The following is a 15,068-nucleotide window of genomic DNA, read 5'->3' as shown; positions in this document are numbered from 1 at the left end:
AGGCCTGGCCTACATGGCCACTCAGTTTGGGATTCTGGCCCGCCTAACCTGGTGGGAGTATTCTTGGGACATTATGGAACCAGTCACCTATTTCATCACCTATGGTAGTGCCATGGCAATGTATGCTTATTTCGTAATGACTCGCCAGGTAGGACCTGTTGTGCTGACATTGACACTTCAATAGAAGAATTGCTTTCAGCTCTACTCCCTAGAAAAATAGCAAAGTTATGCCTATTAGAAGTTATTTTGCCCTTTCCTTATCTTGTCAGAACCTAGATGCCACTTGATTTAATTTTTACTGTCCAGGATGGTGATGTATGGTCGTAGGGTTTTCTGGTGGTGGTCATTGCTGACTTCCTGGTTGTCTAACCATAAATGCTTATGTATGTTCTGTGAGTGACTGCTTTAGCTATACAGGTTCATCTACTGACAGGTAATGGTTTCTGCACACACACATGCAGCCTCACACACATTGACTTGCACCGGAGGCCTCCAAGTCCTGTGGTTTATCAGCCCAAATAAACTATGGGTACAGGAGGTACCTACTGAGTTTCAGGGAAGCACACCTCTCTGACATGGGGTGTTGGCCTTTATAAAGAGACAAGAAAGGTTCAGAGATCATGTTGGAAATGCTTCTGTTTAGGTATTTCGTGGATCTGGACTCTCATCCAGATGAAGCAGATCTAATTGAATGCTTGTCCCTTGGTGCAATTCCAGGTCTGTTGGCTCTCAGGCTGTCTTTTAAAAACTAGACCTGCTCCAGTGTTGGAAAATCTTCACACAAAGGGGAGCTGTGTTTCTCTAGATCCTTGTAGTTGTGACAGACTCTGTGTGGATTTCTAGTATGTGGTTTGTCTCGGTACTCCCGTTCAAAATTCATAATCCCACCTAAATAATGAGGGAGGGAGGACTCAAAGAGTCTCTGCTGTCACAAGACCACCAGAACAGATGCTGCGCGTGTTCTAGCGTGGTGTTCCAGTGGTCTGTCAGCTGCATCATTTCAGGGGCTGAGGACACATGTGCCCGTCAGGGCTCCTGCTATAGTTTCTGCCAAGTGCAGTTGGAACTTCTGCCATGTTTGAACTCAGATTTGATGTTTTAATCAAGTCATCCATATAAACTAGTACTTGTGCCAGACTTAAAATCTCAGTGTTTCAGGGATGGCTTGACTCTGAATGCAGCTTTTCTCCACCTGACAGCCCTGATCGTTGGATGCATACCAGACACAGAGGCTGTGTGACATTCTGGTGCAAGGGAGAGTTGACTTCAGCAGGCAGACCTGTGCTTTGTAGACGCTATGTGGGATTTGGCGTGAACAGCTCTGCTGCTCCGAGTTACCTGCACGCTCTAAAATGCTGTGACTTTTTGCAGTAGAGTATCCCTGGCAAAAGCTGTGGTATTGGATTCTTGTTCTCACCTGCGTAGCTTGGTTGAGAGATGAATTCATGAGCAACTATTGTTGCTTTAATTAGCCATTGCATGTTTATGATCTTAAGAAAAAGAGAGTAAGGGCCATCTTACAAAGGCTTTCTTCTGGTATTTATAGCTTTTTTTTTCCCTCCCTTTCTCCCCACAAACTTGTCAGTATTGGAACCCTGAAACGTGTTAGTTTTTGTTTTTTCTGCACAGAAGGATTCACGCGTTCAGGACAGGAGGGAGGTGATGGTAACTCACTGCTGGAGTGTAACATGCTAGTAGAGAAACAAATGCCTGACTGTACTGGGTCTGGCTGGGATGGAGTTAATGTTCTTCATAGCAGCTGGTATGGTGCTGTGTTGTGGATTTGTGACCAAAACAGTCTTGATAACACACCAATGTCTTTGCTATTGCTGAACAGTGCTCGTACAGTATCGAGGCTTCCTCTGTTTGGCGTTGCTTCCCCGACTCTCCACTCCCCACCCAGGAATACGCTGGGGGTGGGCGAGGTGTTGCAAGGGGACACAGCCAGGACAGCTGACCTGAACTGGCCAAAGAGATAATCCATACCATATAATGTCATGTTCAGCAATAAACTGGGGGGAAGTTTCTCCAAAGTAGCTGTTGCTCGGAGGGTGGCTGGGCTCTGGTCTGCTGGTGGAGGATGATGAGTGATTGCTTTTGCATCACTCTTAGGTTTGGTGGTTTTTTTTTCTTCACTTATTAAAGTGTCTTTATCTTGACTCACAAGTTTTTCTTGGTTTTTGCTCTTTTGATTCTCTTCCCCCATCCAGCTGCAGGGGAGCAAGTGAGTGATGGGGCAGGGGCTTAGCTGCTGTCTGGGATCACCCCACTACACTGGGTGAGCTTAGACAATGTCGTCTGGTCTTGTGCCTTCACTGACAGAAACTAGTCATCCTCCCAAAACACACACGATAAATACTGTGCTAATGGTATCCTGTGTTGCATCCTGTTGATGCTTTATTCTGATCTTCTCTCCTTTTTTCTTTCCAGGAATATGTTTATCCAGATGCCAGAGATAGACAGTACTTATTATTTTTCCATAAAGGAGCCAAAAAGACACGATTTGATCTAGAGAAATACAATCGACTCAAGGATGCAATTGCTCAGGTAACAAGAATTTTTTCAGAAATAAGACAAAGAAATTACTGCTTGCTAGTTCTTAGCTGCTATTAATAGATGCACCTCAAACAAGAATGGATGTATTTTAAGTTTTCAGCCCATTTTCTTGTCACAGCCCCAGTGCAATCACTGAATTGGCTTTGATGTGCCCAGGAATAAGAACTGCTGGATGTGTAAATTGACATGAAACGATTGCCTGTATCTATCTGTAAGGGCCTTTTAGAAACTGCTGGCAAATCTTGAGTTGCTTCAGGCACTTCATGCCTCGGAGGAGCCTAATTCAAGATTTCCTTTCTTCTCAGCTCCTACACACCAGATGGATTTAGTGAGGAATGAAGACTTGCATCCATTCAGTTCATGTCTTCCTGACATAGCACTTCAGTGCACTGGGCTGCAGTCCTGGAAAATAATGTTCAAAAAATTCAGCTGTTTTTTTAGAGGCAATGGGGGCAGATTTCTCATATTCTGGAGACAGACCCCTTTGCCAGACTGTCCACATTGTGGGATCTGTTCAACAAAGGAGTCGGGTAGAGATCTTTCCTCGTGTTTCTGAGAGCCCTTCTGCAGAAGGATGGCATGAGCAGAAAAAGCAGATCTACCACATTATTTTTCACTGTCCTGTATCATTCTTTGTTTATTCCTAGGCTCTGGAAATGACAGTGTGGGATATCCAGGGCAAGATGTGTTCTCCCCCTCCCTTGGAGAAGGAGCTGCGCAAGCAGTAGAGGGAGGTCAGGGCTAGGCTCTATTGGTTTTATGAGAAAACCCAGAAAGACCTCTGAGTTTTCTCGTGCTGTACTGAATACAGATATCCTTGGGTGGCTCTATTTTCATGGAGCTTTTCTTCTGGAATCAACCATTCCCATTAATCTAGCTTGGGGTGGTTTTTTTTTTTAAAGTTACAGTGATTTTATGGGGATCAGATCTTCCCTACCATAGTCCTTTTAAGTGGCTGCATGTAGACAAGTTCAGAGAAGTACAGAGCAAATGTCTTCCAGTAAGTGCCAAGAATGGTTTTTCCAAACATGAGCCTGTGACTTTGTTTTACTTTTTGAATGCTCCCTTCTGGACAGGAAAAACAAGGAAATACAGAAAAGCGTTTCATTCTGTAAAGGGGAATGGTATTGGGGAAGGTGTATTGGGAGCTTGTTCTTTATAATGTGTCTTTTACTTTTAGGCAGAATTGGACCTAAAGAGGCTTCGAGACCCACTGCAGGTTCACCTGCCCATCCAGCAAATTGATGAAAAGGACTGATCAGCAAAGAAGCTCTGAATCCCGGCAAAAAACCTGTTCATAGCTCTTGCCTTTTTAATTAAAGCATTGCAGGTGGAAGCTGGGAGGTGGTGTGGGGGTGGAGGGTTTTTACCTTTAATCAAGACAAAGGACTGCAGGGGGGGAATCTCTTCAGTTTAAGATAGGACATTGTGGAATGTTAGTTCTGAAAAGGGCTTGGCAAATAGTCACGTTTTAAAACTGTCTGAATGGCAATTGTGTACAAATACAGGATTGGGGGGGTTCATGAAAGGAATGTAATGCTGGGGTGTAGGGGTGTCTTCTTCCAGTTTTGCAGGGTCTGCCTCTTGATAAGACACCAGCAGCCTGCTTAGCTTTTTAAATTTTCCTTTACCTGATTCAAATCTTTCTCTCTCAAAAAAAAAAAAAGGAGGAGAAAAAAAAAAAAAACCAAACCACCCTGAAGCTATGGACCTTGCACTCCACCGCCATTAACACGCACAGTTCTGATCAGACCTGGTCTCTTTTATAAAGTTACTACAAGACTGCTTTCTACTGGAAAACCATGAGCTTCCCCTTCCCAGCCCACCCCGTGTGCTCCACTGACTTCCTCCTTTGCTTATTTGTAGCACAGATTGGTTATAGCCAAGTGAGAGAAGGAATGAGTTTTCTTCTGGACATTTGATAATTGATGTTCTGGATTATTCCATAATAACTATATAAACTTTGCGTCCCAATGCCCTTGAGCTCATTCTAGAAATCAATGGCAGCATTGCATGAGAGGATTTTTGTATTCAGTTTTAAGGGAGGGAGATTCCCCGCTTCCTACCCCAAATCTGATAGCCACCTAGACTATGAAATTATGAAGGTTTAAAGGATTATGAAACTGTTGAAGAATCACGACTCCTGCTTAAATGAACAGTTTTGGAACATGGAATAATTCAACTTGATATTTGACTGCTTGTGTAATGGGATAAAAGGTCTCATATATGGTCAAAGCATTTTCCTTGCCTGGAGGCTTTTTGAAAGCCCGGGGCTCTTACAGTGCAAGACACAGAAGTACTTCATTTCTCTAGCACTTTCCCCTACTTAGTAGCTTTAAATGAACTTTGCACCCACAGGTCAGAATTTCTTAGGAGTGGCTAATGACATCTCTTGTTCTTAGCTAAAAGAAGTAGAGGAAGGAAAGTCAACCCATTGCCCTCTCTTCTAGCCAAGGCTGGCTGATTTCTAAGCAGATAAAACATCTCTTCATTCAAAGCAGGTCAGTCTGTTTTAGCATCCTGCTGATAAATACTGTAGAGACAGGATGAAGGTGGGAGAGGGGCACTAAGCTTTATACACAGAAAAGCTGGCTGCTTTTTTGATGTTTCACTACTACTCCTCACTGTGTCATGGAAGGAGGCTTCCGGTTTTTTTGAAGAACCATGTTTTAAAAAAAAATAGGAAAGAAAAAAAACAAATCAGTATTAACTAGATGCTAGGTGCCTTGCAGATGTGGAAACACAGCTGGGATTGCTGCCTCTTCTCACTCAATGGCATGTTGGACCGAATGGGTGCATGTTTCGAGGTTTTTTTTCCCTTCCCCTTTTCCTCTGTCTTTCAATTTAATTACATTGTGTGATTATTTTTTATCTGTTTTATCCTGTTTGTGTGGTGATTTTTAAAGGGAAAAAAAATGAACACAATCCTGTAGCTCTGTAGCTGAATCCTTGGTGTGTGTTTGGGATGAGGGAGGGAGCATGGAGAAAAGTCCTTCTAAAAAAAAAAAAACCAAAACAAAAAACACAACAAAAAAAACACCAAAAAACCCCTGAACATGTGTAAAATCCTGTATCATTTATGAAATATGTATAAAAGAGCAATGTACTTCTGGAACAATAAATAACTATTCAATTTTTGAATCAGTGCTCTTGAATAATGTTATTTTCCCCAGCTGAGAAGAGGATATTGTATGTGTGGCAGCTGTCTCCTGAGTTTCCTCCATTTCATTTTGTTTAGGTTGTTTCTTCTTGACCTTGCATCACTGAGGCTGTGGTGATGCAGATAATAGCTTTCCTGAAGAAGCTCGGATGGAGATCTTCCTGCCATGCCTAGCTGCATAACACAGGGATCTCAGTAGCAGTTGAGGTGGTGAGGTAGAGGTAGAGAGATTTGGTCTAACAAAGACCTGCCTTTCTTTGGCCAGCATAGTAGCTCCATGTGGAGGCTGACAAAATCTGGAGACATGTGGCAGGTTGCAGGATAAGAATATATATGGGCATGTAATGCCCAGCAACCTGACAGGTACCAAGTGGTGTCAGTATATTTCTATATGGCATTCAAGTGCTGTTTCAGAGGAAAACTGACATTTTAAGCTTCTGTCACTTTCTTTCTGGGCCTTTGAATGGCTGTGGTCTGATTTGTCATGGTGATGTATCGTTTGTTCATTAACTTTGGGAATCAGCAGACTGTACTTGGTCCTAACTTTATGGGATGTTAGGATGAGACATTTGGTGCCAGAAGATATTTATCATGTCTATTGACTGTTAAAAAAACCAAACCCATGGCTGGCCAGTTCTTAAAACAGCCAACTCTCTCCTATGTTTTCTAAAGTCAGAGAGGAGGGGCTGGAAGCTGTTAGTTGTTGTGACCTACCTTTAATCGCTGTTGAAATTTAGTTCAGCAATGCTGACAAACCCTCTTCCTCCACGCAGCCCTTTATCTGCTGCTGTGTACAGATGAGCTGCTGCCCTCCCTAGACAAATTGCTTGGAACAGTTGCCTAAGAATTCGTCCCTTTTGGCATCCAGAAGAACTGAAGACTTTGACATCTAGCACCGCAATCTCTATTTTGAAAGCAAGAAAATGCTATGACAGAATTGTTCCTGCACATGCTTTAATGTTCTAGAGATGATGTGGGGAAAGGAGGAGTAAAATAAAAGTCTACAATTGTACCCTGAAATATGCGCTGCCCAGTAGGTTTTGTTACTCTGTACCCCTGGAAGATTGCTGTCTCACTCCTCTCTGCACCACCGGTGCACATGTCCTCTCTGCTGGGGGTGGCTGACATGCCACAAGCCTCAAACTCAAACCTCAGTGCTTCTGCTTTTGTTGCCCTTGAATGCTAATATTGAAGGGAAGGTTGATGTCTGTTTGCCCTCCTGATTTAGACTGTTGTATATCAACATCAACAAACTCTCTTGCAGTAGCTATTTCATGCTTAGGAGCCAGGCAGGTAATAGGGTCCTGTCCCACTGGCAGCACTTCAGAGCAGGCAGTGCTGCCTGAATTTTAATATAACACTGCATTCTTAAGACCCTATGAAGGATAAACAGCAGTGTGCGTTGCAGTGTTCAGATGCTGCTTTTTCTACAGATTTTGTTATTCATTTGGTTAGCCTCTCTTCCCTCTTTTTCTGTGAGGGAGCTTTCAAATAAATACATGTCAAGTTCAAAACTGCGTGGAGAAATTTATTAGGTTCCCTTTTTGCCATGCCTGCGACGCTCTACCTTGCAAGCCTCTCCAGGGAAGTGTTCATGGGTCTTTTTCCTGACAAGCAAAGAAACCCTTTTTCTTTTCCCCTGTAACCCTTCCTACCTGGCAGGCAGTGATGATGATCATCTTGCTGCAAGTTCTTATGCTTCTGTGCTGGCTCCAAGGGTTTGCATGATGCTCTGAAGCTGCTGTTGGCTGTCAGATCTTGGCACTGTGTCAGTCAAGTGAAGATGGCCAAGTTGCCCTGTCATTCTGAGACAGTGGAAGAATTTCTTTGATCTCTGTGTGTCTTGTGTGGAGTTGTAAATGCTAACTGCTTTCCTCTGTGCCACATTGTATGACTTTTTATTTTCACACAGGAAGGAGCTTTTTATATCTCAAGTATTTTTCCACCTATCCCAAGAGATTCCTATTATTCCCCTTAAAAAAAGAAATCAGTTTTATTTCTATACTGATACTAAAGGGGTGAGAAGTAAAATACAGACATGGAAATGAAAATTGCAGTATATCTAAGCCCTGAAGTATGGGAGAAGCTGGTGTTACGCTGTGTAGTTGTGGCCCTGTGAACTTGTGAAAGATGGGTCCTACTCCTGTTTCTGCCTCTGACCAGTTTTGCAGTTGTGCGTATGCTGTCTATGCCCTAATTTCTCCATTTGGAAATTGAAGATCATGGAAAAAACACTGGGTGCTGCAGGACCTGTGGAAAAACACTCTCAAAACACCAAGTTCTGCATCATGGGGCTCCACTACGGGAAAGGAAATAACTGTTACTCTTCACTAGGAGTTATGTACTTGTCTGATTTTAATGGAGTCTTGGTTAACTTGTTCTTGTGTTGAATTTGCTCATACTTCACCAAACTCATGTTCACTCCCTGATCTCACCAGCCCTTCCCATTGGCACCATGTCCTGGGACAAGTTGTTTACAGAAACAAGGCCTATCTCTAAGTCCTTGACATTCATGCAATCCATCTCAGCAGCCTGTCAAGGCTTATCGTGAACATACATCCTCAAATCAATTGCAGACAGGGATCCTGTCATGTGTGTCGCGTTCTCCTCTCTCTCTCAGCAGCAGGAAGTGCTGATTAGCTCTTCCGCCTCCTCGTCCTAGGCAGGCTCCAGGAAGCTACTCCTGCACCAAGAGCTGTTCTTCACGCACCTCACTTTGATCAAATGTTAGTGTGTCTTGAGAGGTGGCTGTGACAAAGGCAAGGCCAGCTTCAGCAAACACCAAAACATCTTTCTTCATTAGTCCATTACAAGGAGCGTGAGGTTTTTCCCGCCTAACCAATGCTTTGAAGAATTTGATTTCCTTGCGTAAGGATAGTAAAGCCTTCCAATGCTCTGGGAGGGGTGAGAAATGTGGTTGCCACCTGCAAAATTAGCATTCTTTCTTGCATTAAGACTAGATATACCCAGGCTTAGACAGCAGCAGGTTTAGAAGATCCCATCTCTTAGGTACCGAAATAAAATCCCAGCCCTCTATTTTAATATCACATTCCCTCTTTGTATCTTTTAACACATACTTATGACTACTTTTAAGAAATACTAACTTGATCCTGATTCTTCTTGCTTCTTGGGAAGTCAGGCTCGCTCATCTTTGGGTTGGAGAAGTAGAGGTCAGGAACAACAGATTTATCTGCCTGGAGAGTGCAGGCCCTACAGCATCTGGAGTACTCCATCGGAATTGTATCCTCTCTCCCAGAGGGTCTGTTTGCCAGGGGATTTTTTTGTTCATGGGGGTTTTTTTCCCCCCCTTCCCCCCTCAGGAATAATTGCTCCAGCTCCCTGAGGCATAGATTTGCAGTAGTCTACTCTAATACAGGCTACTATTGTTTGTGGGGGAACTGGAGCTATGTATGTCACCTGAAATAACTTGCAAAGCAAAGAGAAAGTGCTGATAGAAGAGTTGCCCCTGCTGGTGCTTCTTCCAGGATACTGAGATGATCTTTGTCTTTCCTGTGGACCCCAAAAATGTTTAGAGGCAGCACACTGAATTTTGTCCAGCTTTAGACTGTTTCCTTGAACTAGATAGTTACAGTGATTTTGGGATAGTGTTGTCTATGGGAATGCTGGGGCATTTCCTGCTTTAATCCCTTTTGGAGAACTTGATAGGCCCTGTTTCTGACACCTTTGAGGCTCAAAACTGCTATGATGCAGTTCATTTCCCTATGTTAATTGCCAGTCACTTACATATAACTGTCAAAACATTACTAGCATCAGACCTAATATACCACCTACAAAAATAAAAGCAGCTGGTAATGAAATGGTTTAGAGAAATACACGCATCTCCAACACAAATAGAAAATTCAATTCAAGCTTGTCAGTTTTATTTACCCAGGATCTTAAGTATGAATCAACCTCTCAATGAAAATGGCAAATTATAACTTCCTGTGGCTTGCTGTATTATTCTTCATTCAATTTTAGTTTCTCTTCTGGGAATTCACATAATCACCTTTAGAGGGTTATCTGCCTTGCTAGCTTTGCATAGTGAATTTGTTCTCCTTTCCTGTTGTTGAAAAAAATTTTCTGGTACTGCACAGCTGTTGGCACAATATAGGCACAATATTGCCACAAAGAATTTTTGTTGTTGTTGTTGTTGGTAGGAGCGATGACAGTCATTTATAAAGCTTCTTTTGTTGTTCCCTAGAGTCATTCACTACTGAAAAAGACTTCTCTGCTGGGGTGGAGCAGAGCAGCGTATTGCACTTTACTTCCAGGGGAACACCCCGACAGAGAGAGGCCGTTGAGAACTTTCTGTAATGTACAATCCCTACAGAGCAGGCAAATACCCAACTCCCTGTCTCATGCAAACTCAATACGAAAATAACGTAGCTAATTTTTTTCCTACTGGGATTTGAAGCTAGCGTATCAACCCTGATGTTATTCCTTATATCAGCCTGCTGCAGAAATGCAGGGTGCAGAGGAAATGGGGAAATGCCTACACTTGCTTGATTTGCAATTACTGTGGGCTTAGCTGAACTCTCAGATGATTTCCAGGAGGAGAACTGTGCAACTATAAGCAGGGAGGGACCTGTAGATGTGTATATGTATGTAAATGTTAAAAATAGAGTTTTAAATTATTATCTATAATACGAGCTACAGCTAGTGGAATGAGAGGGAAGATCCTGTTTTGCTTATTCATGTTGTCCTTGGTGTATCTCACTGCCAGTCGTGGTGCTTGGTTTGCTTTAGTAGGGAACAGATTTCAGTGTGCTACATCTCATCTATAGCCAGAGCATGTGGTTATGACCGGCAACTCAACCTAGTTTGGTTTGAACCGGTAAGGCAGAGGTTCTTAATTACTCAGTTTTGCATGGAAGTTAATTCAGTACTGTTGGGTTTCTTGATTGTTTGTTTTGTTTTGTGTTTTTAAAGACAGGTCATAAGACTACTGCAGAAAAATGTCTTTATTTCCCTTGTTTGATAATCTCGCTGCAATGGTCAGACTATGTGACTAGGAGTGGAAAGGGTCTTTGCGTAGCATAGGAACGGTTTATTTCCCTGTGGGACAGCAGACCTTTGCTTTGACTGATGTTCCCATTGTAGCTCTGCTCCAAGCACTCATCTGCAATCTCTGCTCGGAAGGATCAGTTCTCCTCCTTTGGCCACTATTTCCTGCAGTTAAGGCTCTCTAGCTGGTGTTTTCTGCCTGTGGGGAGCCATGAAGTCGTATGACTTGTGGAAGGAGCAAAGATAATAACAAGCACCCATCTGTTCTTCTTTTCCATCCTTTCGGGATGTCCGGGTGTCCCCTGGTTAGAATTCTTCTTCAGATAAGATAGTGGAGGTGTCACTGTGGGGCAGTCAGGCCAGAAAACAATAGCAGGTTGAGTCCAAAAAACAAGATTGATCAGCAAGTACATCTCTGTTGCCAATAAGGGGCAGAGCTGCTCTGTAGGGGTCAAGGCTGGAGCTATACCCCACATCCCTTCAGCTTCTTCCTCTGATAAACTTCCAGGAGAGCTATCACACTTGCTCTTCAGAAAGCTTGGGGTCAGAAGCTCCACCGAGGAGAAGGCTGCAAGAGCCATAGTGTGTGCAAGGGCTTTCAAGCCTCTGTTACTTGAGTGGTAACTGTTCCTTGGCTGAGTGGGATGTTCCAGTACTTGTTCTTCTGTATCTGCTTTGTCATCCAGTTGCAGCTAGTGTCTTTGATGGGTGAGTAAAGAGGCATTGCCTTCACGTTTATTTCTGTTTGCCGTCTTTAAGGTTCGTGCTGAGCCTTGGTATTCCTAGGTGAAAGACTGGAAGATGTGAGAAATATCCTTTTTATTTGAAGGTGGTGTGAAATTCTTTCAATTTGAAAGATCTTTCTGTCACCAAGTGTGAAGGTTCCCATATTGGGAGAATCTCTACTACCAAGACACTGTGGGATTTTCCTCTCCCTCGGAGGAGAGACTCTATGAGTAGATCTTATGCTACTTTTTCACCTGCTTCTTTGACAAATCTTAACTGAATTTAGTGTCATAATGCAGTGCTGCTCATTTCGTTGCTTAGCTGTGCCAGAGCAGAGATCTCCAGTTACACAATACACACAGGATTAATCTCTCTGCAGAATGGTGGGCTTATGAATGCTTGCTAAAGCCTGATTTGTCATCCAATATATATGCTAGTATGTCAGCTGGAGAACTAATGATATCATCAAGATTACAAATTGACAAGCTTTACTTCATAGCTAATGCTTGTCAGGCTGAATTGCTCAGGCCATGCAAGAAGTGTGTTGGGGAGGAGAAAAATTGAGCCAAGAAAAGTGAAAAACAGAGGGAGCGGGAGACAGTGATTTGTCTTGTGCAAAAGCCCCATGCTTTTGTTGTTTGGGGAGAAGAGATGAGAGGTTGATTGGTTGCTTCTATACTTTTGTGGAGTTTTTTCTTAAAAACTCAAACTAGTTTTCAGTAAACCGTGCTGCCAAAGGCTGCTTGGTGTCTGCAGGGAGGTTGGCTTGGGGCAGCTCTGGCAGTCTGAGGGTGGCGTGAGGGTCTGCAGTGATTGAAAGAGCACTGTCTGCTTTTTCTGTTTGTCTGCCTCCCCCCTCTACTTCTGCCTGAAGCTGTCAAAGAAATGGAAGATGGGAGGGTGTGCTACCCCATTCCCCTGAAATGCCTTCTTCCAGCTCCCTCTGAGCTGCTGCATGTTCATCTCTGTAATTTTTGTCCTTAAATTATCTCCTGTCTGTTTAGGAGACAATGTGATCTCCCTGGATGAATGTTTTCAGAGTCAGTCTACAAAGGATATTTCATAAAGTTAATTATACTATATGGAAGCTAATGAGAGTGTGTGTATTTTTGGTGCTGCCCAGCTGGGAAGCTGACAGGGCATTCCTCACTTCACCTCATTTGGCTTTTAACAACACAAAAACCTTTTCATCTTAGTCAGTGACTCACTCTAAGGCCATACCAAATCATTTTGTGGAACCCAAGTGAGTTATACTGAGGGAAGCCCAGAGGAAGCTCTTTTCAGCTGTGCGCAAAGGCAGGACCCATGTTTTCCTGTTGCAAGAAGTCAAGCAAGCTTTTGGAGGATGGGATTTAACAGTGCTGCTGCTGTCTGTGGGTAAGGGGAGGCGAGGAGAGGCAGGTGAAATGGAGAGCTCATCAGGGACTGACTGGCAAATCTCATCAGAGGTTCCTGCTGCGGTTCCCCCTCCACTGCTCAGAACTAGGGGCTGCTTGTGATGGGAGTGAATCTGCTCCTCTGCGTATCTCACGAACTATGACACTAGAGATTCCCTTTGTAACCCAGACTTGCACTCCCTGTGCCAGCTTGCAGCTCTGCAGCGCACTCACGATTACGGTAGCCGCTCCGGCCTTTTATGCTGGATTTGAGGCCAAACAAAATATATCTATGGCTGAGGATGGTGTAAGGATGTTTGTCAAGAAAGATGTTGTATTTCTGAGAAGGTACAAGATAGCATGTCAGTGAGACAGATATTTACAGAGGATGCAGCTAAATAAGGGTGACTTGGAGTCCATTCTCTGAAGCACTTGTAGTTCCCACTTTAAAGTCAGTGAAGCAGATCAAAATAATGAACCAAGAATGTTTGTCTGCATCCAAAGCATTCTAATAGAAACAATACGTCTTTCCCGCTCCCCCTCCCTCCCCCCCCCAAATTGCATCACCCTATGGTTTAAACAAAACAGAGAGCGCAATTTTAGAAGTTAAAAAGAAATGTGGTCTGGAAAGTAGAGGGTATTCTGGTCTGACGCATTTAATCAGAATGATTGGTTTTATTAGCTTAATTCTAGCAAATGGTAATCAATTTTCTTTATGCAAGACAGCATTAGCATTCATTTTGCTTAATAGGGAATAGCTAGTCACTGGTAAGTGGTGCTTAATCAGGTATTAAATGTAAGTGAAAACGAAACCTCTGGACTTTTCGTGAGGAAGCTGCCAAATCAGGGTTAATTAGGAGAAGACTCAAATGTAATGAACACTTCAGTTCTTTTTTTTTTTTTTTTCCTCCCTATGGTATTCTTACATTTTAATTGTTTGCAGAAGGTTCAGAAAGGCCTCTGAAAAGGGACACTCTCCTTGAGCACTGCATGAACAGACATGCACATACCAGGAGGTCCATGTGTTTATATCTTGCCCTTACAAACACTCACTTCACTCACAAACATCTGATCTCCTGTGGAGATCAGGAGGGTTTGTGAGCTTATAAGGAAGACTGTGTAAAGAGTTGAACGTTTTGCTCCCCAGAAAGTCCTGATTCAGACCTTCATGCTTTCTAGATTTTAAAATAATAAATAAAAAGATTTGGGGAAGCTGTTTCAGATGCAGGGAGGCGGCAGCATCGCACAAAACCACAACAGATACTGTGAATCGTAAAGGTGGTTAGAATTTGGCAGAGGGAAGCGGGGGACAGAGTCTCTGAAAGAGACCAGGGCACACCTAAGTGGATCTTTAAATACAGGGGGCTGCCACCTCTTTCTCTTGCCCCGCTGCAGAATTTTACAGAGTGCATGGATTTGAGTTACAGCTCTTTCAACTCACCTTGACATAAATGTACTATAGGAAAGACAGTGGAGAACAAAACCCCAGGTAAATGGAGCAGCATCTCTTTCTCCTACCTCACCTCTCTAAGCATACTCTCATGGTTAGAGACAGCCTGCTGGGCTATAGATCAACTTCATGTGACCTGGGATAGCAGATCTTATATTTAGCAATTTAAATTGTACCCTGAAGTGAGTAGGAGCTGATAAATTATGCTTATAGATCACTTACAATTATACAGGGGTCTAATAATTGAAATTGAATATTTTCTTTCTGTACACCTTAAATGTAGCATTCCTGTTGCACATCTTGCAATTCACATTTTAACTGGTACTTTGCAAGGTGATCTCTGGCTTGTGGTTATGGCAATTCAACTGTGAGGGCTGACACGGACTATGGATTTTTTTTTAAAGAGGCTGCATAACCTGTTTGAAATCTGGCTTTCTTCTCCAAGGCTTGTGGGAGAGTTACCAGACTTCAGAAGGGGCTTGCAGGTGCTCAGTTAGCACTTGACCAAAGGGTGGATGTCCTAGGCTTGATTCAGTGCTCCCAGGACATATTTCCTATGGCAAAATCACTCCCTGGACCTGAAGTTTACTTATATTACATTTTTTTCCCCTGTTGTACTCTACAGCAGCTGAACAGCAAGTCAGACTATTGCATAATGTTGTAACAGCTCTGTTAATTTACTTTTTCTTCCAAGACATTTAAGCCGAGCTGTCAGAATTTTCCATAAGGCAATTAGTTAGCTGGTATCGCTGTTTCTCCCCGAGGATCTCTATCTATCACAATGATTCTGTTAAGA

General features: G+C 43.1%; 1 protein-coding gene across 1 annotated transcript in view; it reads left to right on the top strand.

Annotated features, from left to right (window-relative positions):
- Positions 1 to 4,281, top strand: part of MCU (mitochondrial calcium uniporter) — a gene marked incomplete at its 5' end in the record, with an annotated part of 97,076 nt that extends 92,795 nt beyond the window's left edge. Inside the window, 3 exons of the mRNA XM_009325970.1 lie at positions 2 to 148; positions 2,431 to 2,547; positions 3,737 to 4,281. Of these exons, the coding sequence (XP_009324245.1) occupies positions 2 to 148; positions 2,431 to 2,547; positions 3,737 to 3,814 (342 nt within the window). The remainder of the gene's footprint in view (position 1; positions 149 to 2,430; positions 2,548 to 3,736) is intronic.
- Positions 4,282 to 15,068: the final 10,787 nt, after the last annotated feature.

The sequence above is a fragment of the Pygoscelis adeliae genome, unplaced genomic scaffold, assembly GCF_000699105.1.
Source record: "Pygoscelis adeliae isolate BGI_AS28 unplaced genomic scaffold, ASM69910v1 Scaffold4, whole genome shotgun sequence".
In the NCBI taxonomy this organism is placed as follows: domain Eukaryota; kingdom Metazoa; phylum Chordata; class Aves; order Sphenisciformes; family Spheniscidae; genus Pygoscelis; species Pygoscelis adeliae.
The sequence above is the reverse complement of the archived record's forward strand: the minus strand, read 5'-3'. Positions and strand labels throughout refer to the sequence as shown.